Genomic DNA, 27,760 nt, shown 5'->3' with positions numbered 1-27,760 from the left:
ATCTTTCCTCACTTTCCCTCTTTGGTCCACTCTCCAAGTTGCTCCTGCACTCAAACTGAGAGGGTGACACCCCTGGCACCCTCTGCCAGGGTAGACCCTCCTCCCAGACAAGGAACACAGCACCACGCTCCTGGCTCCATTTTCAAGCAGTTTAATGAGTGGCAGATGGCTCTCCTGGCCCCCAGTCCCCTACTGCCCATCACCTCATCCACTCCCTGGCACAGTACAAACCCTCTGAATGTTGGCTTAGGAGGTAACCCAGAAGTGTCCCAGGGCAGAACCCATGTCAGAGCAGAGATGGGACGTCAGCTTGGATAACTCCCCTGGCCTCTCTGGCTGCTTGGCTTTTAAACAGATGGTGGGGTCCAGAAAAACCAACCAGTGTCCAGCCCCTTCTGTTCTTAAGTGCCTGTTCACCCAAGGGGAAAGTGGCCTGAGGGGCCAGGGAGGGGGAATCAGGGAGGTGTCAGGGAAGAGAGATGGAGAAGAGGATTTGGAGGGAAAAGCCCAGGACTGGGAAGCAGCGGAGGCTGAGGAGGAGGGAAGGAGGAAGGGTCTGGAGGCTGCAGGAAGGTCACATGAAGCAGTGGGTGCTCAATAGTTGGGGGAGGGTAAAGGTCAAGCCCCAGTGTCCCCAGGAGACATGAAGGTGGCAGCATCAGCAATATCGGAGCCATGAGGATGTGCAGGCAGGGACGTGGGGTGTGGGTGTCCTCGGATATCAGCGCATCTTCTGATGGATCCATTCCGTGTAGACAGAGACATTGGTATAGACGCCTGAAAAATGGGGCAGTACACAGGGCATTCCCCAGCTCACTATCCCCACCAAGGTCCAGCTGCCTTTCACTTCGCAGGCCAGGGGTCCCCCGGAGTCACCCTGAGAACAGAGAGGAGCATTAGGAGAATGTCACTTTCCAAACATTTAGTACAGTGCTCTGCACACAGTAAGCACTCAATAAATACGATTGAATGGATGAATGAATGTGGGCACAGGGGAGCCCGGCAGAGCTGTGGTGATCCGGGCACATGGTGTTCACACATCATCTGGAGGTGAAAATGGGTGAGAGGGGAGAGGTCTCTGCCCCGTGACAAGGCCTTGTCCACCTTTAACTCAGGGCAGGGTCTCCCTGGGAATCCACCCGGCCCAAAGTCAGTGGAGAAGGGGACCACATTCAGGAGGTGCTTGGGGAAGGGAAAGGGAAGAGAAGTGGTGTGGCTTAGTGGAATGACTATGGGAGTCAGAGGACCTGGATTTTAAACCCAGCTCTGCTACTTGTCTGCTGTATGACCTTGGGCAAGTCATCTAAGTCATTCCCCCTCTCCATCCCCCCCATCTTACCTCCTTCCCTTCCCCACAGCACCTGTATATATGTATATATGTTTGTACATATTTATTACTCTATCTTGTACATATCTATTCTATTTATTTTATTTTGTTAGTATGTTTGGTTTTGTTCTCTGTCTTCCCCTTCTAGACTGTGAGCCCACTGTTGGGTAGGGACTGTCTCTATATGTTGCCAACTTGTACTTCCCAAGCACTTAGTACAGTGCTCTGCACACAGTAAGCACTCAATAAATACGATTGATTGATTGATTGATCGAAATTCTTCAGGTCTCAGTTTCCTCATCTCCAAAATGAGGATTAAATCCTCCTTCTTCCAATTTAGACTGTGAGCCCCATGTGGGACAGGGACCAAGTCCAATCTGATTAACTCAAATAATAATAATGGTATTTGTTAAGCACTTATTATGTGCCAAGCATTGTTTTAAGCACTGGGGTAGATACAAGCTATCTACCATAACATTTAGAACAGTGCTTGACACCTTGTATCTACCCCAGCACTTAGAACAATGCTTGGCACATAATAACAAATGCCTTAGCACTTCCAAGCGCTGAGGTATTTATAACATAGACCGCATATACTCTCTGTCCTACAAAGGCCTCACAGCCTAAAGGGAAGGTAGAGCAAGTATTGAATCCCCATTTCACAGATGAGCTAACTGAGGCACAGAGAAGTCAAGTGACATGCCCAAGATCAAACTGCAGGCAAGAGATGCACCTGGGATTAGAACCCAGGTCCTCTGAGTCCCAGGCCTGTGTTCTGATCGTTACGTCCTGCTGTCTGTCTCTCTTTCTCCTCTTTCTCTCTGCTTCCATCACATAGGAGATGGCACAGGCTGGACTAGAAGAAGGACCCCTTTCCTCTGAGGGCCTGGCCTGGTGGCAGGTCATAGCCACTTGGTTCCAGCAATTGTTCCTTCCTGAGCCCATTTTTCTGTGGTATTTGCTAAGGGTTTACTATGTGCCAGGCACTGTACTGAGCACTGGGATACAAGATAATGAGGTTGGGCACAGTCCATGTCCCAAATGGGGCTCACAATCTTAATCCCCATTTTATAGATAAGGTAACTGAGGTCTAGAGAAGTTAAATGACTTGCCCTAGGTCGCACAACAGACAAGTGGCAGAGCTGGGATTAGGCCAGATCATCTGGGAAATGCCTGGGCAACTCTTGGGGAAGCCCAACCCTGCTTGGGATCAGCTGAGTTCTCGCTGTCCAGACTCCGAGTCACTTACATAACAGAAGCCCTTCTTTTCCTTCTTATCGCCGGCACAGAACATGTCATCTCGAATTTTGTATGTTATTTCTTGATAGTTATGTCTGCACACCTCAGTGTTAAATATGGTAACCGTGAACTCCTGCAGGGTGTATGGAGGAGGCAGTGGCACTGCAGAAAAATGGACATGGGAAAAGTTGCAGCTGGCTCTAGGGTGGGCTAGGGTCACAGTATGGGAAGTTGACATCCTCCCAACCCATCCTCACCTCCCCGCCTGATGTTCCCCCAGCCAGTCACTGAGCACTTGGTCAACAACTGGACCGGCGGCCCGGGGGAGGGAAGTTGGATGGCTTTGACCTCTTTGGACGGGACCGCTGAGTAGCCCAGTTCCAGCAGCGCGATGTCGGCACCATGTTGGGCGTAGCCATTGTAGCGCTCGTGCACGATGATCCGTTTCACGGGGATCAGCTTGGAGGGAGGCAGGGAATAGAGCTTCAGTTCCCCCACTTGAACTTGGTAGCGTGAGGCATTGCGGGGTTTGAAGGGTTTATCTGCTCTGCAGAGAGAAGGATGGACACACCAAGATGACTTCTAAATGATGGAATCTGGAGAGGAGCTTCCTAGTCACATTAATGGTAACTGCAGTATTTGTTAATCACCCTGTTCCAATCTCAGGAAGAGGCAATACAGTGTAATACAAACCACTCACTGTGGGCAGGGAATATGTTTACCAACTCTGTCTTCCAAGCACTTAGTACAGTGCTCTGCACCCAGTAAGTGCTCAGTAAATACCACTGATTGATCGTTTGATCAGACAGAGAACAATCAATCGTGTTGTGTGCAGAGCACTGTGCTAACTGCTTGGAAAAGTACAATATAACAGGGTTGGTAGACACATTCCCTGCCCACAATGAGCTTACACTCTGGAGGGGAGACAGGCATTAATATAAATAAATTATGGACAAGTACATAAGTGCGGTAGGCTGCGGGAGGGGTGAATATAAGGCACAAATCCTTTTACCTTTTCCTCCTCTGGGTTTGGAGAGGAGGAAGCAGGTATTGAATCCTCATTTTATAGATGAGGAAACTGAGGTCCAGAGAGAATTAATGATTTGTCCAAAGTTGCCCAGCTTGTAAGTGTCAGAGCTGGGATTAGAACAGTGTGGCCTAGTGGATAAAGCACAGGCTGGGGAGTCAGAAGGACCCGGATTCTAATCCCGGCTCTGCTATTTGTCTGCTGTGTGACCCTGGTGAAGTCACATCACTTCTCTGTGCCTCAGTTATCCCATCTGCAAAATGGGGATTAAGACTGTGAGCCCATGTAGGACAGGGAATCTGCCCAATCCAATTTGTGTATATCCACCCCAGCACTTAGTATAGTTCCTGGCACATAGTAAGTGCTTAAACATACCACAATTATTATCATTATTATTGTTATAAGTTTCCTGACTCCCAGGTTTGTTCTCTTTCCCACAGTCTCTCTTGATGATCAGTGTGTCCTGCAGCTGGCTGGGTCCCTGTCTTCCCTATATGAACTCTCATCCAAGAAGCAGCGTGGCTCAGTGGAAAGAGCACGGGCTTTGGAGTCCGAGGTCGTGGGTTCAAATCTCAGCTCTGCCAATTCTCAGCTGTGTGACTTTGGGCAAGTCACTAAACTTCTCTTTGCCTCGGTTACCTCCTCTGTAAAATGGGGATTAAGACTGTGAGCCCCCCATGGGACAACCTGATCACCTTGTTACCCCCCCAGCGCTTAGAACAGTGCTTTGCACATAGTAAACGCTTAATAAATGCCATCATTATTATTATCCAAGCTTGTTGTATCCCAGCCAGGAGCCCCAACCCCATGGGTGAAGCCATGGCTGGGTATCTGTGCCACCACCTCTTAAGCGGCACAACAGCTGATTCACCCCATCAATCCATCACTAAATCCTGTTGGTTTGACCGTCACAACATCACTAAAATCCTCCCTTTCCTCTCTATTCAAACTGATACTGTGACTGTGAGCCCGTTGTTCGTAGGGACCGTCTCTATATGTTGCCGGCTTGTACTTCCCAAGCGCTTAGTCGAGTGCTCTGCACACAGTAAGCGCTCAATAAATACGATTGAATGAATGAATGATACCACGTTAATCCAATCACTTATCCTATTCCATCTTGATTATGGTATCAGCCTCCTTGCTGACTGCTCCAATACTCCTCTTCCCAATAACGCCTTACAGCTCCCCTCTCTCATTGCTCCACCCCTAGTTTTCTCATTTTCCTTGCCTCAATAGCCCCTGGCAGCCCTAGTGTCTTCCAGTGCTACCCCAGGTTTTCCCGCATTCCTGGTTCCAGGAGCCTCGGACAGTCCGAGTGACTCAGAGCTCCACTCCGGGTTTTCCGGCACGCCCCGTCCCAGGGGTCTCTGGCAGCCCCAGTGTCTCCCAGCTCCACGCCGGGTTTTCCGGCATTCCCGGTCCCAGGCGGGTGTCTTTGGCAGCCCCAGTGTCTCCCAACTCCACTCCGGGTTTTCCAGCACTCCTGATCCCAGTAGCCCCTGGCATCCCGAATGTCTCCCAACTCCGAGCCGGGTTTTCCGGCACTCCCGATCCCAGGGGCAACTCAGCCCTAGTGTCTCCCAGCTCCACGCCGGGTTTTCCGGCATTCCCGGTCCCGGGGGTCTCTGGCAGCCCCAATCAATCATATTTATTGAGCGCTTACTGTGTGCAGAGCACTGTACTAAGCGCTTGGAAAGTACAAGTTGGCAACATATAGAGACAGTCCCTACCCAACAGTGGGCTCACAGTCTAAAAGACTGTGCCCCAGCCCCGGTGTCTGTCAGCTCCACGCCTGGTTTTCCGGCACTCCCGGTCCCAGTAGGCCCTGGCAGCCCGAGTGTCTCCCAGCTCCAAGCCATGTTTTCCGGCACTCCCGATCCCAGGGGCATCTGTTAGCCCTAGTGTCTCCTAGATCCACGCCGGGTTTTCCGGCACTCCTGGTCCCGGGCGGGGGGGGGGGGTGTCTCTGGCAGCCCCACTGTCCCCCAGCTCCCCCGAACTCCAGCGCGGGTTTCCCCCTCGGCCGGCGGCTCATTCATTCATTCATTCAATCGTATTTATTGAGCGTTTACTAGCTCCAGCCCGGGTTTCCGCCCTCAGCGGCGGCTCATTCATTCATTCAATCGTATTTATTGAGCGCTTACTAGCTCCAGCCCTGGTCCCCCACCCCACCCCCGCCGGCGGCTCATTCATTCATTCAACCGTATTTATTGAGCGCTTACTAGCTCCAGCCCGGGTTTCCCCCCTCGCCGGCGGCTCATTCATTCATTTAATCGTATTTATTGAGCGCTTACTAGCTCCAGTTCGGGTCCCCCCACCCCCGCCCGCCGGCTGCTCATTCATTCATTCATTCATTCATTCAATCGTGTTTATTGAGCGCTTGCTAGCCCCTCCCCGCCGGCGGCTCATTCATTCATTCATTCATTTGTTCAATCGTATTTATTGAGCGCTTACTAGCTCCAGCCCGGGTTTCCCAACGCGCCAACGGCTCATTCCTTCCTTCATTCATTCAATCGTATTTATTGAGCGCTTACTTGCTCCAGCCCGGGCTCCCCCTCCTCCCCCCGCCCGCCGGCGGCTCATTCATTCATTCATTCATTCAATCGTATTTATTGAGCGCTTACTAGCTCCAGCCCGGGTTTCCCCCCCCGCCCCCACGGCCGGCGGCTCATTCATTCATTCATTCATTCATTCATTCATTCATTCATTCAATCTTATTTATTGAGTGCTTACTAGCTCCAGCCCGGGTTTCCCCCCAACGTGCCGGCGGCTCATTCATTCATTCATTCATTCATTCATATTTATTGAGCGCTTACTAGCTCCAGCCCGGGTTTCCCAACGCGCCAACGGCTCATTCCTTCCTTCATTCATTCAATCGTATTTATTGAGCGCTTACTTGCTCCAGCCCGGGGCCCCCCCCCGCCCCCCCGCCCCGCCGGCGGCTCATTCATTCATTCATTCAATCGTATTTATTGAGTGCTTATTAGCTCCAGCCCGGGTTTCCCCCCCCCTCCGCGCCGGCGGCTCATTCATTCATTCATTCATTCATTCATTCAATCGTATTTATTGAGCGCTTACTAGCTCCAGCCCGGGTTTCCCCCCAACGTGCCGGCGGCTCATTCATTCATTCATTCATTCATTCATATTTATTGAGCGCTTACTAGCTCCAGCCCGGGTTCCCCCCCCCCGCCCCCCCGCGCCGGCGGCTCATTCATTCATTCATTCATTCATTCATTCATTCAATCGTATTTATTGAGCGCTTACTAGCTCCAGCCCGGGTTTTCCCCGCAACGCGCCGGCGGCTCATTCATTCATTCATTCATTCATTCAATCAATCGTATTTATTGAGCGCTTACTAGCTCCAGCCCGGGTTTCCCCCACGGCCGGCGGCTCATTCATTCATTCATTCATTTATTCATTCATTCAATCTTATTTATTGAGTGCTTACTAGCTCCAGCCCGGGTCCCCCCCCCCGCCCCCCCCGCCCCGCCGGCGGCTCATTCATTCATTCATTCAATCGTATTTATTGAGTGCTTATTAGCTCCAGCCCGGGTTTCCCCCCCCTCCGCGCCGGCGGCTCATTCATTCATTCATTCATTCATTCATTCAATCGTATTTATTGAGCGCTTACTAGCTCCAGCCCGGGTTTCCCCCCAACGTGCCGGCGGCTCATTCATTCATTCATTCATTCATTCATATTTATTGAGCGCTTACTAGCTCCAGCCCGGGTGCCCCCCCCCCCGCCCCCCGCGCCGGCGGCTCATTCTTTCTTTCATTCATTCATTCATTCATTCATTCAATCGTATTTATTGAGCGCTTACTAGCTCCAGCCCGGGTTCCCCCCCCCCGCCCCCCGCGCCGGCGGCTCATTCATTCATTCATTCATTCATTCAATCGTATTTATTGAGCGCTTACTAGCTCCAGCCCGGGTTTCCCCGCAACGCGCCGGCGGCTCATTCATTCATTCATTCATTCATTCATTCATTCAATCGTATTTATTGAGCGCTTACTAGCTCCAGCCCGGGTTTTCCCCGCAACGCGCCGGCGGCTCATTCATTCATTCATTCATTCATTCAATCAATCGTATTTATTGAGCGCTTACTAGCTCCAGCCCGGGTTTCCCCCACGGCCGGCGGCTCATTCATTCATTCATTCATTTATTCATTCATTCAATCTTATTTATTGAGTGCTTACTAGCTCCAGCCCGGGTTCCCCCCCCCCCCCCCCCCCCGCCCCGCCGGCGGCTCATTCATTCATTCATTCAATCGTATTTATTGAGTGCTTATTAGCTCCAGCCCGGGTTTCCCCCCCCCTCCGCGCCGGCGGCTCATTCATTCATTCATTCATTCATTCATTCAATCGTATTTATTGAGCGCTTACTAGCTCCAGCCCGGGTTTCCCCCCAACGTGCCGGCGGCTCATTCATTCATTCATTCATTCATTCATATTTATTGAGCGCTTACTAGCTCCAGCCCGGGTTCCCCCCCCCGCCCCCCGCGCCGGCGGCTCATTCATTCATTCATTCATTCATTCATTCATTCATTCAATCGTATTTATTGAGCGCTTACTAGCTCCAGCCCGGGTTCCCCCCCCCCGCCCCCCGCGCCGGCGGCTCATTCATTCATTCATTCATTCATTCATTCATTCAATCGTATTTATTGAGCGCTTACTAGCTCCAGCCCGTGTTCCCCCCCCTCCCCACCCCGCCGGCGGCTCATTCATTCATTCATTCATTCAATCGTATTTATTGAGCGCTAACTAGCTCCAGCCCGGGTTTCCCCCCCACCGCGCCGGCGGCTCATTCATTCATTCATTCAGTCGTATTTATTGAGCGCCTACTGTGTGCAGAGCACTGTACTGCACTGTACTCCGCAGGGGAGCGAGACTCACGGATTAAAGCAGTGGGCAGCGGTCAATATCCAGCTCGGGGCGATGAGGGAACCTCCGCAGATGTGCCTCCCACGGCGTCGCAGGCTCACCTGCCACGGCCACTTTGCCTCCTTGGCATTCTTGCCCCCGACGATGCCCACCAAGTCCCTGTATGAGCCGCTCCCTGGGGCGATCAGAGCAGGTTAGGGGGTCCAGAGCTCCCCAGCCCGGGGTCCTGCCTCCCACCTCCCCGTCCAGGGCTCCCCCTCCCCATGGACCTCCTAGGGTGCCCTCTCCCCGGCCTGTTATAATGTTGGCGTTTATTAAGCGCTCACTATGTGCAAACACTGTTCTAAGCGCCTGGGAGGTTACAAGGTGGTCAGGTTGTCCCACGGGGGGCTCACAGGCTTCATCCCCATTTTCAGATGAGGGAACTGAGGCCCAAACTCACACAGCTGACAAGTGGCGGAGCTGGGATTCGAACCCATAATAATAATAATAATGGCATTTATTAAGCACTTACTATGTGCAAAGCACTGTTCTAAGCGCCGGGGAGCCTACAAGGTGATCAGGTTGTCCCACGGGGGGCTCACAGGCTTCATCCCCATTTTTCAGATGAGGGAACTGAGGCCCAAACTCACACAGCTGACAAGTGGTGGAGCTGGGACTCGAACCCATAATAATAACAGTGGCATTTATTAAGCGCTTACTATGTGCAAAGCACTGTTCTAAGCGCCGGGGAGGTTACAAGGTGATCAGGTTGTCCCACGGGGGGCTCACAGGCTTCATCCCCATTTTTCAGATGAGGGAACTGAGGCCCAGAGAAGTGAAGTGACTTGCCCAAACTCACACAGCTGACAAGTGGCGGAGCGGGGACTCGAACCCATAATAATAATAATGGCATTTATTAAGCGCTTACTATGTGCAAAGCACTGTTCTAAGCGCTGGGGAGGTTACAAGGTGATCAGGTTGTCCCACGGGGAGCTCACAGGCTTCATCCCCATTTTTCAGGTGAGGGAACTGAGGCCCAGAGAAGAATAATAATGATAATAACGATGGCATTTATTAAGCGCTTACTATGTGTAAAGCACTGTACTAAGCACTGGGGAGGTTACAAGGTGATCAGGTTGTCCCACAGGGGGCTCAAAGTCTTAATCCCCATTTTACAGATGAGGTAACTGAGGCACAGAGAAGTTAAGTGATTTGCCTAAAGTCACAAAGCTTACAAGTAGCAGAGCTGGGATTTGAACCCCTGACCTCTGACTCCAAAGCCCGTGCTCTTTCCACTGAGCCAGAGAAGTGAAGTGACTTGCCCAGAGTCACACAGCTGACAAGTGGTGGAGTTGGGATTCGAACCCATGACCTCTGACTCCAAAGCCCGGGCTCTTTCCACTGAGCCACGCTGCTTCAGGAGGCAGGAGGGCCAGGGTCTCTGCCAGCAGCACAGGACAGATCACACCCTCTGGACTGGAAGCTCTCTGCGGGTGGAGAATGCATCTGTCGTAGTTTGCCCTCCCAAGCGCTTAGCACAGTGCTTGGCACACAATAATAATAATAATAATAATGGCATTTATTAAGCGCTTACTATGTACAAAGCACTGTTCTAAGCGCTGGGGAGGTAACAAGGTGATCAGGTTGTCCCACGGGGGGCCCACATTCATGAGAAACAGTGTGGCTCAGTGGAAAGAGGACGGGCTTTGGAGTCGGAGATCATGGGTTCAAATCCCATCTCTGCCAACTGTCAGCTGTGTGACTTTGGGCAAGTCACTTAACTTCTCTGTGCCTCAGTTACCTCATCTGTAAAATGGGGATGAAGACTGTGAGTCCCCCGTGGGACACCCTGATCACCTTGTATCCTCCCCAGCGCTTAGAACAGTGCTTTGCACATAGTAAGCGCTTAATAAATGCCATTATTATTATTATTATTCATTCCCATTTTACAGATGAGGTAACTGAGGCACAGAGAAATTAAATGACGTGCCCAAAGTCACACAGCTGATCACTGACGCTTGAATTGCTAATTCAGCACTTAGAACAGTGCTTTGCACATAGTAAGCGCTTCATAAATGCTATTAAAAAAATAGGATTGACTGACCTTGGTCCCCTGCAGCCGAGAGTCCCAGGACCAGCAGCAGCAGCAGCGACGGCATCGTCAGGCGCAGGACCGGGAGGCAAGAGGGGGTAAGTGAGAAGGGGGTTGGGGGATGGGACCCCTGGGGGGCCGAGGGAGGGAAACAGAGTCTGCACAAAGTCGTCACCGCAAGGCTTCCTCTGTGCGTCTTGCCCTCAGGCCGCTCCTCTTTGATTCTGGCAGGACGGAACAGGACAGGACAGCGCAGCAGAAGCCGCAGCACAGCGGATGTGGGGAAGGGTTGTTAGCGAAGCAGCGTGGCTCAGTGGAAAGAACCCGGGCTTTGGAGTCAGAGGTCATGGGTTCAACTCCCGGCTCTGCCGTTTGTCAACTGTGTGACTTGGGGCAAGCCACTTGACTTCTCTGTGCCTCGGTTACCTCATCTGTAAAACGGGGATTAAGACTGTGAGCCCCATGTGGGACAACCTGATCACCTTGTAACCCCTCCCCAGCGCTTAGAACAGTGCTTTGCACGTAGTAAGAGCTTAATAAATGCCATTATTATTATTATTGTTATTTACCCAGAGAGAGAACTGCCAGGTGATCAAGGGGAGGGGCCCGATTTGGGTCAATCAATCAATCAATCAATCGTATTTATTGAGCGCTTACTGTGTGCAGAGCACTGGACTAAGCGCTTGGGAAGTACAAGTTGGCAACATATAGATACAGTTCCTACCCAACAGTGGGCTCACAGTCTGGAAGGAGGAGACAGAGAACAGAACCAAACATACTAACAAAATAAAATAAATAGAATAGATATGTACAAGTAAAATGAATAGAGTAATAAATATGTACAAACAAATCCCGGCTCTGCCATTTGTCAACTGTGTGACTTGGGGCAAGCCACTTGACTTCTCTGTGCCTCGGTTACCTCATCTGTAAAATGGGGATTAAGACTGTGAGCCCCATGTGGGACAACCTGATCACCTTGTAACCTCCCCAGCGCTTAGAACAGTGCTTTGCACATAGTAAGAGCTTAATAAATGCTATTATTATTATTATTATTATTATTATTATTGTTATTATAATTTACCCTGAGAGAGAACTGCCAGGTGATCAAGGGGTGGGGGGGGGGGAGGGGCCCGATTTGGGTCCCCCGAATGAGCCTGGCGAGGTGCGAGGGTGAGGACAAAAGACCTCCGGGCTCTGGGAGGGGCCTGGGGATGGGACGAGGGGGTCGAGGGTAGAGGGAGGGGTGGGAAAAGGAGTCTACATTGCTCCAGAAGGATTGGGACTGGCAAGGGTCATTGTTAGGACAAGGGCTGGATTCGGGAGTTTGAAGCAGGAACCCTTTTTTTTTCTTTCTAATGAAATTTGTTAAGCACTTTTTATATGCCAGACACCCTTCAAGGCACTGGAGTAATCAATTTGGACACAATCCATGTTCCACAGGGGGCTCACACTTGTAATCCCCATTTTACAGATGAGGTAACTGAGGCACAGGGAAGTTAAGTGACTTGCCCAAGGACTCACTGCTTCCTCTAAACTGGAATACTTTTTTTTTAATCTGGGAAGGCTGGGCTGCCAACACCCAAGGATGGCTTTGAGTACCTAGCCACCAGTGCAGCCAAGGGGTGGGTTTTAGCAGCAGCCTCCAGAGGAGAGCTCAATTTCAAGGTCTACTCAATCACTGATTCCATAGGATAAGTGAGTTAGGTGATCTTATTGGTTTCTGGTTGTGAAGTTGGGCAGTTCTGCGGAGATTCCAAGAGCTGTGCTCATTTTATGTTTGGGAGCAAGCCCATGCAGCTAGCCTGAATGGAGCAAACACAGTAGCCCAGCAAAGGACCCTTCTTACATTCATTCATTCAATCATATTTATTGAGTGCTTACTGTGTGTAGAGCACTGTACTAAGCGCTTGGGAAGTACAAGTTGGCAACACTTTGAGTATAGTAAGCACTTGGGAAGAGTTTAATTCAATAAGAGATGTGGTTCCTGTCCTCAAGAAGTTTATTATCTAATAAACAACACTCTGGTTGTTGAAAGCAGGCGTATGTCAGTGGTATTTATTGAGCATTTACTGCATGCAGAGCACTATATTAAACACTTGGGAAAGCACAGTATAATAGAGTAAGTAGAGTGATCCTGACCAATAAAGAGCTTTCAGTCAGTTGTACAGAGTGCTTACTGTGTGCACAGTACTGTACCAAACACTTGGGAGAGTACAACATAACAGACATATTCCCTGCCCACAGTGAGCATAAGCGTCTAGAGGGGGAGACACACATTAATATGAATAAATTACAGATATGTACATAAATGCTGTGGGGTTGGGAAGGAGGATGAATAAAGAGAGTAAGTCAGGGTGATGCAGAAGGGCATGGGAAAAGAGAGCTTAGGGAAGACCTGTTGGAAGAGATGTGCCTTCAATAAGGCTTTGACGTTGGAGATGGCAATTTTCTGCCGGTTATGAAGAGGAAAGGCATTTCAGGCCAGAGTCAGGACGTGAGCAAGAGGTTGACAGTGAGATAGATGAAAACAAGCTACAGTGATAAGGTTAGTATTAGAGGAGTGAAGTCTGTGGGCTGGGTTGTAGTGGGAGAATAGTGAGGTGAGGTAGGAGGGGGCAAAGTGATTGAGTGCTTTGAAAGCTGATGATATGTTTCTGTTTGATGCAGAGGTGGATGGGCAAGCACTGGAGGATTTTGAAAAGCCTGGAAACGTGATCTGAACATTTCTGTAGAAAAATGATCCAGGCAACAGAGCGAAGTATGGACTGGAGTGGGAAGAGACAGGAGGCAGGGAAGTCAGCAAGGTGGCTGATACAGTAATCAAGGCGGGATAGGATAAGTGATTGGACTAATGTTGTAGCAGTTTGGATGGAGAGGAAAGGAGGAATTTTAGCGATGTGAAAGTCAAACCGACAGGATTTAGTAATTGATTGAATATGTGGGTTAAATGAGAGAGAGGAGTTGAGGACAATGCCAAGGTTATGGGCTTGTGAGACAGGGAGGACATCTACCATGTCAGGGGAAGGACAGATTTTGCATGGGAAGATAAGGAGTTCTGTTTTAGACATGTTAGGTTTGAGGTGAAGAAAGGACACCCAAGTACAGCTGTCTTGAAGGCAGCAGGAAATGTGAGACTACAGAGAGGGAGAGAGAGAGATCAGGGCTGGAGATGTAGATTTGGGAATCACCTGCATAGAAGTGGTAGTTGAAGCCATGTGCTTGAATGAGTTCTCTAAGGGAATGGGTGTAGATGGAGAATAGAAAGGGACCCAGAACTGAACCTTGAGGGAATCCCACAATTAAGGTGGTGGGAGGCAGACGAGAAGTCTGTGAAAGAGACTGATTATGAATGGCCAGAGAGATAGGAGAAGAACCAGGAGTGCCAGTGACAGTGAAGCGGAGGTTGGATAATGTTTCCAGGAGAAGGGGGTTGTCCACAGTGTCGAAGACAGCGGAGAGATTGGGGAAGATCAGGATGGAGTAGAAGCCATCTGATTTGGTAAGAAGGAAGTCATTTGTGACCTTTGAGAAGGGAGTTTCTAAAGAGTGAAGGGGACAGAAGCCAGATTGGAGGGGGTCAAGGAGAAAATTGGAGGAGAAGAACTTGAGACAACTTGCTCAAGGATTTTGGAGAGGAATGGTAGGAGGGAGATGGGGTGATAACTGTAGGGAGCTATGGATAAAGTGAGGGTTTGTTTTTTTAGGATAGGGGAAAAATGGGCATGTTTGAAAGCAGTGAAGAAGAAGCCAACATAAAGGGAACAGTTGAAGATGGCAGTTAGGGAGGGAAGAAAGGAGGGGACAAGTGATTTGATAGGTGTGAAGGGATGGGGTTGGAGGCATAGATGGAGGGGGTGAATTCTGAAAGAAGGCAGGAGATCTCCTCTTGAGATACTGCTGGGAAAGATGGGAGATTTGAAGGAGCGGGGGGCGGGGCATTGACTGGGAAGGGGCGGGGGAGATTTTTGGGAAATCACACTTGATAGTGTCAATTTTCTCAATAAAGTAGGTGGCCAGATCATTAGGGGCAAGAGATGGGGGAGGTGAGGGAGACGGGGTTCGAGGAGGAATTTAAATGTCTGGAAAAACTGGAAAGGTCGATGGGCATGGGTGTCAATGAGGATGGAGACATTATTTTGCCAGGCAGAAGGGAGGGCCGAGTTAAAGCATGTAAGGATAAGCTTGAAGTGGACAAGATCACCTGATATTTAGATTTCTGCCAGCAGCGCTTGGTGGCTCATGCACAAGAGTGAAGAAAGCAGACGTGAAGGTGATCCAGGGTTGTGGTTTCATGGTATGAGATCGATAAAGGGATAGGGGAGCGAGTGAGTTCAGTTCAGTAGAGAGGGTGGTGTTTAGAGTATCGATTTGGTCATCAAAGGAAGGTAGTTTGGGTATGGAGGCTAAATGGGGCATGAAGACTTGAGAAAATTGAAAGGGGTCAAAAGATCAGACATATTTCTGGGGCAACGGCTCAGATTTGCGGAGAGAGAAGTCAGGTGGGGAGGTTGTAGCCAGATAGAGGGATTTCAGAGTTGTTGAGGGTAGAGATTGTATAGTGGATAGAGATAATGTGATGGAGTGTGTGTCCAAGTTGGTGAGTGGGAGAGCTGGGGTGGAGCTGGGGAAAGCAGATATTAAAGAAGGTAGTAAGATAAATTCAGGTAGGAAGGATAAATAGATTAGTAAGTACATATTATTATGTGGTGAATTTACGTAAGTGCTTTTTTAATGGTATTTGTTAAGCACTTACTAAGTGCCAGGTCCTGCATTAAGTACTGAGGGAGATACAAGATAATCAGGATGGACACAGTTCATATACCACTTGGGGCTCATAGCCTTAATCCCCATTTTACAGATGAGGTGACTGAGGCACAGAGAAGTTAAGTTTGGCCAAAGTCACCTAACAGACAAGTGGCACAGTGGAAATTAGAACCCAGATCCTTCTGAATCCCAGGCGTGTACTCTGTCTACGGGGCCATGCTGCCTTGGTTCTGGATTAAACACTAGTGCTAAGAATAGCTGATGGGGGAATGGGACCTGGGAAGTTGAAGGGAATCCAGAAGGGTGTTTTTCTCAAATGTGAATGGAAGGATGGACCTTAGCCAGTCTCCGGAATACGACTGGGAGATGGGCCAGGCTCAGAGTGGTTGGGAGGAGGCAGTCACTGCCCAACAGCAAAAGTTGATTGGTAAGGAAGTGCAGAAACTGTCAAGGGAAGCAGCATGGCCTAGTGGATAGAGCACGGGCTTGGGAGTCAGAAGGATCTAGGTTTTAATCCTGGCTCCACCACTTGTCTGCTGTGTGACCTTGGGCAAGTCACTTACCTTCTCTGTGCCTGTTATCTAATCTGTAAAATAGGGATTAAGACTGTGAACCCCACATGATATAGGTTCTGTGTCCAACCTGATTAGCTTGTATCTACCCCAGCACTTAGAACATTACTTAACACAGGGTAAGTGCTTAACAAATCAAGGGCAGCAGTACTTTTATTTTATTTGTACATATTTATTCTATTTATTTTATTTTGTTAATATGTTTTGTTCTCTGTCTCCCCCTTCTAGACTGTGAGTCCACTGTTGGGTAGGGGCCGTCTCTTTTTGTTGCCAACTTGTACTTCCCAAGCACTTAGTACAGTGCTCTGCACACAGTAAGTGCTCAATAAATACGATTGAATGAATGAATGAATGAATAGCAAATATGACTGTTATTATTATTATTGTTCAAGGATACAACTGGTAGGGAGCCAAGGAGGAGAGGTTTTAGCAGCAGGGACTTTTTGGGATTGTACATTCTTTATCAGGAAACAAAAGAAAGGAGCCAATTCCAAGCCAATTTGTTCTTCTCCATATACGAATCATTTTGCTAGTGGGTATTCCTAGAAAGTGTTATCTACCAACAGACAGCACACTGAATCGATCAAAGTCACAGTGGATTTGTAGGCTCACTGAGGTGAAGGGATTGGGTCTACTTATCCGAGTCTACTTATCCGATTGCACTCTCCCACACACTTAGTAGAGTGCTCTGCAGAGAGGACACACTTAATGAATAATGATAATTATAATGTTTGTTAAGCACTTACTATGTGCCAAACACTATTCTATGTCCTGAGGTAGATACCTGTCCCACATGGGGTTTGCGGTCTTAGTAGGAGAGAAGATAAGTATTGAATCCCCATTTCACAGATGAGAAAACTGAGGCACAGAGAAGTTAAGTGACTTGCCAAAGGTTATACAGCAGGTGGAGCTGGGATTGGAACCCGGGTCTTCTGAATCCCAGATCCATTCCCATTCCACCAGGTCATGCTGTTTTCCAGTAGTAAATGGTATTGATTGATTGACTGAATGAGACTTGCTCTGCATCTGAGCCCTGTTCATCTGCCCCATCTACTGCTCTTGATTTACTGTCACTTCAGAGAGAGGGGAGCAGGATGTAGGGCTGAGAAGCTGAGATCACTATGAGAGAGAATATCATGCCATCAAGGGGCCTGGAGTGAGATAACCATATTTACCAAAGTAGTTGGGTTTTAAAGTTTGGGGTCAGTGGTCTGAGATTAAAAGTGAGGAAAAAAACAGGAAAGAAGTCACGATGAAGGTGTAAGATGCAGAGATGGGGGGAGTGTAGAGAGGAGGAGTTGGAGAATGAGGGCAGAGAGAGAGTGGAGACTGAAGCACAAAGAAAGAAAGAGCATTAGAGAGAAGTAAAGACAAAAGACACCCTCCCCAAACAACCTTCCACTTCTCTCACTAGAGAATCAATGAATCAGTGGTATTTATTGAGCACTTACTTTGTGCAGAACACCATACTAAGCACTTGGGAGAGTATAATACAACAGATTTGGTAGACATTCATTCATTCAGTTCATTCAATCGTATTTATTGAGCGCTTACTGTGTGCACAGCACTGTACTAAGCGCTAGGGAAGTACAAGTTGGCAACATATAGAGACGGTCCCTACCCAACAGTGGGCTCACAGTCTACAAGGGGGAGACAGACAACAAAGCAAAACATATTAATAAAATGAATAGAATAGTAAATATCTACAAGTAAAATAAATAGAGTAATAAATCTGTACAAACGTATATACAGGTGCTGTGGTGAGGGGAAGGAGGTAGGGTGGGGGGATGGGGAGGGGGAGAGGAAGGAGGGGGCTCAGTCTGGGAAGGCAGCCTGGAGGAGGTGAGCTCTCACTAGGGCTTTGAAGGGATATGTATCCTGTCTACCAGGAGCTTACAGTCTAGAGGGGGAGACATGTATTAAAATAAATTATGGACACACATATAAGTGTTGCGGGGCTGTGGTGAATATCAAGTGCTTAAAGGGGACACATCCAAGTGCATAGAATGTGAAGAAGGAGTAGGGGAAATGAAAGCTTAGTTGGGGAAGGCCTCTTGGAGGAGATGCGACCTGAATAAGGCTTTGAAGGTGGGGGGAAATGGAAGGGATTTCCTTTGCCAGAGGCAGGATGTGGACAAGGATTGGTGGTGAGACCGATGAAAGAGAACCACAGTGAATAGGTCGGCATTAGAGTAGTGAACCATGTGGGATGAGTTGTAGTGGGAAATCAGCAAGGTAAGGTAGAAGGTGAGCTGGTTGAGTGCTTTAAAGCTGATGGTGAAGGGTTTCTGTTGGATGCTGAGGTGGATGGGCAACCACTGGAGGTTCTTGAGGAGTGGGTAGATGTCAACTGAATGTTATTTTAGAAAAAACGATCCAAGAAGCAGAGTGAAGTAAGGACTGGAATGGGAAGAGACAGATGGCTGGGAGGTTCATGATGAGGCAGATGAAGTAATCAAGGCAGGATAGAATAAGTGCTTGTATAAGCATAGTATCAATTTGGATGGGGAGGAAAGGGTGGATTTTAGAGAGGTTGTGAAGGTAGAACCAACAGGATGTGGTGACAGATTGAATATGTTGGTTGAATGATAGAGATGAGTTGAGGACAATGCCCTAGTTACAGGGATGATAGTGGCATTGTCTACAGTGATGGAAGAACATGGGACCCTTCTCCCACAATGCTTTTCTTCCAAAATGCAGCCATGCCTCCTTCTGGCTCACTCTAGCCAAGGAACATATCTAACAACTCTGTTGTATTGTACTCTCCTAAGAGCTTATTATAATGCTCTGCACACAAATGCTGCAGGAGGGAAGACCCCCCCCACTGCAGCCCCTCCTGAAGGAGCAGGATCCAGCTGGATTCAGGGATGGTGCGGTGGCAAGGGGTGACTACCAGAGAGGGGAAGGCACGCCCTCTCTTCCTGCTTCCTGCCATCACTGCCACTCGCGGGGTGCCTGTGGTGATGATGGCAGTGGCAGCAGCAAGCTCTAGCTATGGAGCAGCCTTTCCCACTGCCCCTCTGCCTTTGCTATGCTTATGATGGCTGACTCGCTTTCAAGGGGGAATCTTCTGGGTTTCTTCCCAGGGAGAGGTGGAAATCACCTTGGAAGGGCACAGCCAGGGATGCTGGGGCAGGTGAAGAGACAGAGCAGCTGGTGCCAGGATGAGGTAAGGCTGGATGGGTGCATCTGGGTGTCCAGGCAGGGATGGGGCTTGGTGTGCAGTTGGGACAGAGAATTAGAGTGTGGGAAGAATCTGATCTGCTGGAACCTGGGATGGAGAGGGAGAGGAGGATGAGGAAGAATCTGTCAAGATCTAGGTCCTCCTCATTCAGGCCCCTCTGAGGGTCTTTCCAGGGACCCTAGGGCCATTCACCAAAGGCCTGATTCATCTCTAAATTCCCCGGGCCCAGTCCCTTTGTGGGGCCAGCCCCTCCTCCCGGAAGAAGACCACACATCACCATGCTCCTTGTTTCCACTTGCAGACAGTTTAATGAAAAGCAACAACACAGCATGACCTCCTTCCTTTCCCAGCCCCCACCACTCCCTGCTCCTCCCCACCCTGTCCCCCAAGAGATTCTCAGAACTTTCCTCTGACCCCCCCCCTTGAGGAACCAGGCTCCATCCCTGGCAAACCTCTGCCTCCTTTGAGGATACAGGTGTCATCCTGACTTTTTCCTTTTATTTATCCACCCTCCCAGGCCCACAGCACTTATGCGCTTATTCATAATTTACTTATTTACATTAATTCATTCAATCGTATTTGTTGAGTGCTTACTGTGTGCAGAACACTGTACTAAGCGCTTGGGACGTACAAGTTGGCAACATATATTGATGGTCACTACCCAACAGCGGGCTTACAGTCTCCCCCCAGGACTGTAAGCTCAAAGTGGGCAGGGCATGTGTCTGTTACATTGTTTTATTTTGCTCTCCCAATGTGTAGTACAGTGCTCTGCACGCTTTAAGCATTCAATAAATATACTTAATTGACTGAGTGATCGGCAAAAATTGACAGTGGTTAAACTAGATTTCCAGGTCCTTCTTTGCATCTCCGCCTCTGCCTCTGGGTTTGCAACCTACTCTATTGACTGGGTTTGAGCCCCTGAGGGTGCAGGCAGGGATTTCTACCAGCAGAAGAAGCAGCCAAGGACCTTGTAGAGGTGGCCAAAGGTCATTCATGTGGGCAAGGGCAGAGCTGGCTTTAAAACCCAGGCGTCCTGACACTAGGAACTGCTAGCTGCCCCCTTCTCTCACAAGACACCATGACACACGTGAAATGAACACCAGGAGCCTGAAATCCCAAGGGCACAATTTTTCCCCCTTCGGCCTGACCCCAAGAGATCTGCTTGTTCAATTGGAGGAGACTGTTGGGGAGGCAGAGGTGGTCTTGGAAAGGAGGAGCTGGACGGATGAGGCCAAGACTGGGGAGGTCAAGCAGGTTGAGGAGAAAGGAGTAAGGGGGCCTGAGGGCAGTGGGAGGGTCCCGCCCAGCAGTGGGAGGTGATCACGGGGAGAAAGAGAGACCCAGCTATGTCTTGGAAGGCTGAGGGTAGAGCAGGGAGTAGGGTGGAGCAGTGAGGCTACCCTGGCAAGGGGCCCTTCTGAGGAGAATCAGCCTCCCCTTGTCAGCCAGTCTTCTGACGGATCCACTCTGTGTAGTTCGAGACTTTGGTGTAAACTCCTGGGAAATGGAACTCGGCACAGTCTGCTCCCCAGCTCACCACGCCGACCACGGTCCAGACTCTGTTGATCCTGCAGGCCAGGGGGCCCCCTGAGTCTCCCTGCAGGCGGAGAGAGGAGTGTAAGGAGCACAGGGGAGGGTAAGAGAGCTGCAGCCAGCCTGTTCAGCCCCCTCAGGCCAGCCGCTGAGGTTTGAAGTGGAGGTCCGATGTCCCGCTCCCTTCCTGAGATGATAGTCTCTCCGTTATGTCAGGTTCTACTCACTCAGAAGCAGTGTGGCCGAATGGATAAAACATAAGCCTGGGAGTCAGAAGGAGCTGGATTCTAATCTCAGCTATGCCATTCATTCATTTTTTTCAATTGTATTTATTGAGCGCTTACTGTGTGCAAAGCACTGTACCAAGCGCTTGGGAGAGTACTATACAACAATAAACAGACACATTCCCTGCCCACAACAAGCTCACAGTCTAGAGGAGGACAGACATTGATATACAAAAAATAAATTACAGATATATGCAGATATATACATATGAGCTGTGGGGGTGGGAGAGAGGATGAATGAAGGGAGCAAGTCAGGGCGATGCAGTAGAGAATGGGAGAAGAGGAGAGGAGGGCTTAGTCAGGAAAGGTTTCTTGGAGGAGGTGTGCTTTCAATAAGGCTTTGAAGTGGAAAACAATAATTATCTGTCCGATATGAGGAGGGAGGGCTTTCCAGGCCAGAGGTAGGATGTGGGCAAGAAGTCAGCAGCGAGATAGACGAGATCGAGGTACAATGAGAAGGTTAGCAATAGAGGAACCAAGTATGTGGGCAGGGTGAGTAGCAAGGTGAGGTAGGAGAGGGCAAGACGATTAAGTGTTTTAAAACCAGTGGTGAGGAGTTTTCACTTGTCTGCTGTGCGACCTTGGGCAAGCCACTTCACTTCTCCGCCCCAGTTACCTTGTGTGGGACCTGGACTGTGTCCAACCTGATTAACTTGCAAATACCCTAGAGCTTAGAACAGTGCCTAGCACATAGTAAAGCACTTAACAAATACCACTAAAGGAAAAAAAAAGTAACATCACAAAGCAGATAAGTGGTGAAGCCGGGATTAGAACCTATCTCCTTTGGACTCCCAGATCTGTGCTCTATCCACTAGGGCACAATTTCCCCCATTTGCTATCCCTCTCCTCCTTGCCTGAATCCTGCCCTGTGATTGACTGTGCTCCAGAAAATGTTATCGGATGGGTAATTGACATCTCCTGCAAAACAATTTTTGTCTTGGGGGGTGACGGGGTTGGGATTCTGAGGTGTGAGCTGATTTTCTGTTTCAGAAACTGCTGGAGCAAAATCCCTTGTCTAGGTGGAGCTAGCCTGCCAGACTTTACCAGAGCCTGCCTGTCCAAACCAATTAAGAAATGCCATAAAACTAAAGATGATAATAGTGATGATGATGATGCTATTAATAAAGCACTCACTAGGTGCCAAGCCCTGGGCTAGTTCTCCTTCTCCCAGTCCAGGAGAGAGATTTTTTTTCCCTTGTCTGTCCAAGTTCAGGAAGGTATCCAACCTAAGTAACACCCAATCAGTCCAACCTGCTACGAATGCAGAATAATGATAATGGTAATAATTATAATTGTGGTATTTAAGTGCTATGTGCCAAACACTGTGCTAATTGCTGGGGCAGGTGCAAAGTAATGAGATTGGACGAAGTGCCTGTCCCATATGGGGTTCCCAGTCTAATGGGGGAGGGGAGTTCAAATCTGTCCAGGCCCAGACTCAGTGTAACAGTGAATTGGTTGAGATCCCAGGAAGCCACTCTGCTCTGAGCAGAAGGAACTTACCGGGCAGATACCTTTCTTCTCCTTTTCATAGCCAGCACAGATCATGTTGTCCTGGAAATGCTTGTCTTTCCTGTTGTATATGCTCTGGCAAATTTGCGGGTCCAGTATGGGAACCTGCAACTCCTGGAGGATTTGGGGATTATCCAGTGACACTGTGGGGAGAAGGGAGCATGAAAAGAGTTGTATCCAGCACTGGGTTGGGCTGGGTTCTCAAGGTTGGTCAGTATGGAAAGAGGAGATCCTGCTTCTGGGGCCAGAAGGAGGTAGGCAAGGCAGGGGGGACGGATTTGTTGTGGGCACAGAGCAGAGAAACAGAGCCTGGATTCAGACATTCCTCCTTCCCAGGAGGTGACTTACAGCGATGGGTACAGAGACATGCCAGGCTAAGGATGACAATACCGAGTCTAATCCTGAAATGCACCTGGCTCTAGGGACACCTTCTCCCTCCTAACCCTAGGGATTGGCAGGTGAAGGGCAGACAGACAGGGGCTGCTATCCAGTCAGTGGCCTGGATGTGAGTCCGTCCCTGCAGCTGCTGACCATCCCCCTACCCTGACATCCCTCTCTTCAGGGAGCTGAGGTGGCAGCAGCCTGGAAGGAGAAAGGAGCATGTGCCATGATGATGGTGCCAGGTCAATAGTGGCAGGTATTCATTCAGGGAAGGGCGAACACAATCTCCCCGCCCCTCATCGCTGAACAGAGAAGCAGCGCACCCCCGGTGGAAAGAACAGTGGGATCTGGGAATCAGCGGGTGTGGGTTCTAATGCTAGCTCTGCCACTTAACTATCTTGGGCAAGTCACTTGTTCGGTTAATCAGTTTCCTCATCTGTAAAATGAGGATGAACTACCTGACCTCCCCCCCCCCCCCACCCGCTTAGACTGCAAGCCCCATGTGAGACAGGGACAGTGTCTGACCTGATTATCTTGTATCTGCCCCGGCCCTTAGACGGGTGCCTGGCGCATGGTAAGCAAAGAATAATAGTGATAGTAATAATGGTATTTGTTAAGCATCGACTAATACCGCATATTATTATTATCAGAGATAAGTAAGAAAGCAGTCTTGAGGGGACATCAATCTGAATGAAACAGCGTGGCTCAGTGGAAAGAGCCCGGGCTTTGGAGTCAGAGGTCATGGGTTCAAATCCCAGCTCTGCCACTTGTCAGCTGTGTGACTTTGGGCAAGTCACTTAACTTCTCTGGGCCCAGTTACCTCATCTGTAAAATGGGGATGAAGACTGTGAGCCCCCTGTGGGACAACCTCATCACCTTGTAACCTCCCCAGCGCTTAGAACAGTGCTTTGCACATAGTAAGCACTTAATAAATGCCATTATTATTATTATTATTATTATTATTATTAATGTGGCAAAATTTTCGAGGTATAATGCATCATCTCACCTCTCTCCTCGCTTTCCCCCCATCCTGTCACCCAGCACGTAGTCCCCATGGGCACCTGCCACCGGGGGTTGGGCAGCGTGATTGTGTTGATGGATTTGGAGAGCTTTGCTGTGAAGTTCAGCTTGACCAGTGCGATGTCCCCCCCGCGCCAAGCCTTTCCCCTGTAGCTTTGGTGAATGGCGATCTGCTTCACAGCGATCGGCCTTGAGAGACTTGTTTCCTGGAGTCTCAGCACCCCTGCATGAATCTGGTAGTCTGAGGGGGCTGATGAGCTGCAGGGAGAGGGAGGAAGACAATCCATCAACCGGTCATATTTTTTGAGCACTTACTGTTTGCAGAGGAGTATACTGCACTCGGGACAATATAGTGTAATCAATCAATCAATCAATCGTATTTATTGAGCACTTACTGTGTGCAGAGCACTATACTAAGTGCTTGGGAAGTACAAGTTGGCAACATATAGAGACAGTCCCTAACCAACAGTGGGCTCACAGTCTAGAAGGGGGAGGCATAGAACAAAACCAAACATATTAACAAAATAAAATAAATAGAATAGATATGTACAAGTAAAATAGAGTACTAAATATATACAAACATATATACGTATATACAAGTGCTGTGGGGAAGGGAAGGAGGTAAGATGGGGGGATGGAGGGGGGACGAGGGGGAGAGGAAGGAAGGGGCTCAGTTTAGGAAGGCCTCCTGGAGGAGGTGAGCTCTCAGTAGGGCCTTGAAGGGAGGAGGAGAGCTAGCTTGGTGGATGGGCAGAGGGAGGGCATTCCAGGCCCGGGGGATGATGTGGGCCGGGGGTCGACGGCGGGACAGGCGAGGATGAGGCATGGTGAGGAGATTAGCGGCAGAGGAGTGGAGGGTGTGGGCTGGGCTGGAGAAGGACAGAAGGGAGGTGAGGCAGGAGGGGGCGAGGGGATGGACAGCCTTGAAGCTGAGGGTGAGGAGTTTCTGCCTGATGTGCAGATTGATTGGTAGCCACTGGAGATTTTTGAGGAAGGGAGTAACATGCCCAGAGCATTTCTGGACAAAGACAATCTGGGCAGCAGCATGAAGTATGGATTGAAGTGGGGAGAGACACGAGGATGGGAGATCAGAGAGAAGGCTGATGCAGTAGTCCAGACGGGATAGGATGAGAGCTTGAACAAGCAGGGTAGCGGTTTGGATGGAGAGGAAAGGGCAGATCTTGGCAATGTTGTGGAGCTGAGACCGGCAGGGTTTGGTGATGGCTTGGATGTGAGGGGTGAATGAGAGAGCGGTGTCAAGGATGACACCAAGTTTGCGGGCTTGTGAAACAGGAAGGATGGTAATGCCGTCAACAGTGATGGGAAAGTCAGGGAGAGGGCAGGGTTTGGGAGAGAAGACAAGGAGTTCAGTCTTGGACATGTTGAGTTTTAGGTGGCGGGCAGACATCCAGACGGAGATGCCCTGAAGGCAGGAGGAGATATGAGTTTGGAGGGAGGGGGAGAGAGCAGGGGCAGAGATGTAGATCTGGGTGTCATCAGTGTAGAGATGATAGTTGAAGCTGTGGGAGTGAATGAGGTCACCAAGGGAGTGAGTGTAGATCGAGAACAGAAGGGGACCAAGAACTGAACCTTGGGCAACCCCCACAGTAAGGGGGTAGGAGGAGCCTGCAAAAGAAACTGAGAATGAACGACCGGAGAGATAAGAGGAAAACCAGGAGAGGATGGAGTCTGTGAAGCCAAGGTTAGATGGCGTGTTGAGGAGAAGGGCGTGGTCCACAGTGTCGAAGGCACCTGAGAGGTCGAGGAAGATTAGGATAGAGTATGAGCCATTGGATTTGGCAAGCAGGAGGTCATTGGTGACCTTTGAGAGGGCAGTTTCCGTGAAATGTAGGGGACGGAAGCCAGACTGGAGGGGGTCAAGGAGAGAGTTGGTGTTGAGGAATTCGAGGCAGCGCATGTAGACAACTCGTTCAAGGAGTTTGGAAAGGAATGGTAGGAGGGATATGGGGCGATAACTAGAAGGTGAGGTGGAGTCAAGAGAGGGTTTTTTTAGGATGGGAGAGACATGGGCATGTTGGAAGGCAGAGGGGATGGAACCAGTGGAGCTAGTGTAACAGATTTGGTAGATATGTTCCCTGCTCACAACGAGCTTACAGTCTACCGTGGACGTTGGATGCTATTCAGATGTGGCTGGCTCTGGGAAGGAGCTTCCCAGCCTAGCGTGACAATCCTTACTGATAACCTGTCCCACCAGACACCCCCCTCTCCTCAGAAGGTTTTTCAGCCGAGACCCTCCCTCTTCCGGCCTCTGATGGGGTGGGGATGGGGAGCTGGGGGAACTGACCGTTTGAAGCAGTGAGCAGCAGTCAGCACCCAATCCCGATTGATGAGGGAGCCACCACAGATGTGTCTTCCTGAGTATCTCAGGCTCACCTGCCACGGCCATTTTCCCAGCTTGGCGTCTCGGCCTCCCATGATACGCAGTAAATTCCAGGTCCACCCATGCTCTGGAGAGATGTGAAACAGGTTATGAGAACTGGTGCTCCAGGATCTAAGAGTCCTGCCTCCGCTTGCCCTCCCAAGGGGTCCTGTCCCCAGCCCACTGGCTCCTAAACTGAGTTGGGCAGTTCTCAGCTGACCCTGGTGACCGAAGTTTCCCGGAGTCCCAGGAGTTTGAATGACGAGGGCTGCAAACTCACCTTGGACTCCAGACATGGAGCTGCCTGGGGTGAGAATTGAGAGCAACAGCAGCCACAGCATCCTCTGAGATGCCAACCAACCAACCAATCAATTAATCAATCAGTGGTATTTATTGAGTGCTTCTTGTGGTCGCAATGACCAAGACAAGGAGACACCTGGAGGAAAGAGAGCGTGAAGGGAGTTAGGAGCTATGGCTTCAATACAGAGAAGATCCGGCTGGGAGAGTGGAGAGTCATCAGGGCCTGGTGCTGGGAATTGGACTGGGAGCCAGGGATGCAGGACACCTGGGTTGGAGGAGCAGAGGGAAGATGGGGGCTGAGGATTAGGGGACAGGGGAGCTGATTCTGGAAGGGGAGTGGCGTGGAGGAGGGGAGAGTTGGGATGGGGTCAGGAGGCCTGGGTTCTGGACAGAAGGAATGGGGCTGGATACTTAAGATAGGGAAAGGGATTGGGATGCCTACCGTGGTCTTGTCTCCGTGATGTCTTTGTCTCTTGCTCTCCCTCTGCTCTCACTTTTAAACCCAAGACAAAACCCTGTAGCACAAACCACACAGGATGTGAAGATGTGATGAAATATTTCAATCTGGGGCTTGGCCAAGCATTGTGTATCCAAATGAGGTTGGTAGGGAATCTCCAAAGGGTCCCTAGAGGTTTGGGTGACAGAAAGAAAGACCCCGGGCTGTCGGGGGAAGTATGAGGGTAGGACAGTAGTCTTCTGCTCTCACTGTGGTACGTCTTAAGCACTTTAATGTACTAGGCACGCTACGAAGCGCTGGAATAGGTATGAGATAATTAGGTCGAACACAGTCGGACTGGGTAACACATGGGGATCATGGTCTAATGGGGAGGGAGAGTGGGCATTGAGCCCCCATTTTACAGATGAGGGAACTGAGGCCCATAGAAGTGAAGTGGCTTTCTCCAAATCAAACAGCAGCAAGGGGCAGAGCTGTGATTAGAACCCAAGTCCTTTGGCTTCCAGGCCCGTGCTCTTTCCAGTCCACTCTGATTCCTGGAGACCTGGCCAATCAAAAGGTTATTTGTTTTATGGTACTTGTTAAATGCTTACTTTGTGCCACACACTTTACTTAATGCTGGGGGAAAAGCAAGTTTATCAGGTCGAGCACAGTCTCTGTCCCATATGGGACTCACAGTCTAAATTGGAAGGAGGAGGATTTAATCCTCATTTTATAGATGAGGTAATCAAGGCACAGAGAAGTTCAGTGACTTGCCCAAGGTCACACAGGAGACAAGTGGCGGAGCTGGGATTAGAACTCAGGCCCTCTGACTCTCACTAGGCCACAGACGGT

The 27,760-nt window shown here is 49.7% G+C and overlaps 1 protein-coding gene across 1 annotated transcript; it reads right to left on the bottom strand.

Annotated features, from left to right (window-relative positions):
• Positions 1-141: 141 nt before the first annotated feature.
• Positions 142-26,489, bottom strand: LOC119934761 (transmembrane protease serine 9-like). Its single transcript, XM_038754304.1, has 11 exons — positions 26,453-26,489; positions 26,098-26,260; positions 23,779-24,050; positions 22,383-22,534; positions 20,512-20,662; positions 18,707-18,836; positions 10,558-10,769; positions 8,484-8,646; positions 2,824-3,113; positions 2,577-2,728; positions 142-877 (listed from the first exon to the last, which is right to left on the bottom strand). Exons 1-11 carry the CDS (start codon positions 26,466-26,468, stop codon positions 722-724), a joined length of 1,857 nt encoding a protein of 618 aa, XP_038610232.1. The 5' UTR covers positions 26,469-26,489; the 3' UTR covers positions 142-721.
• Between the last annotated feature and the right edge of the window lie 1,271 nt (positions 26,490-27,760).

The sequence above is a fragment of the Tachyglossus aculeatus genome, chromosome 11 (genome assembly GCF_015852505.1).
Source record: "Tachyglossus aculeatus isolate mTacAcu1 chromosome 11, mTacAcu1.pri, whole genome shotgun sequence".
Classification (NCBI taxonomy): domain Eukaryota; kingdom Metazoa; phylum Chordata; class Mammalia; order Monotremata; family Tachyglossidae; genus Tachyglossus; species Tachyglossus aculeatus.
Note: the sequence above shows the minus strand (reverse complement) of the source record. Positions and strands in the feature narration are given on the sequence as shown.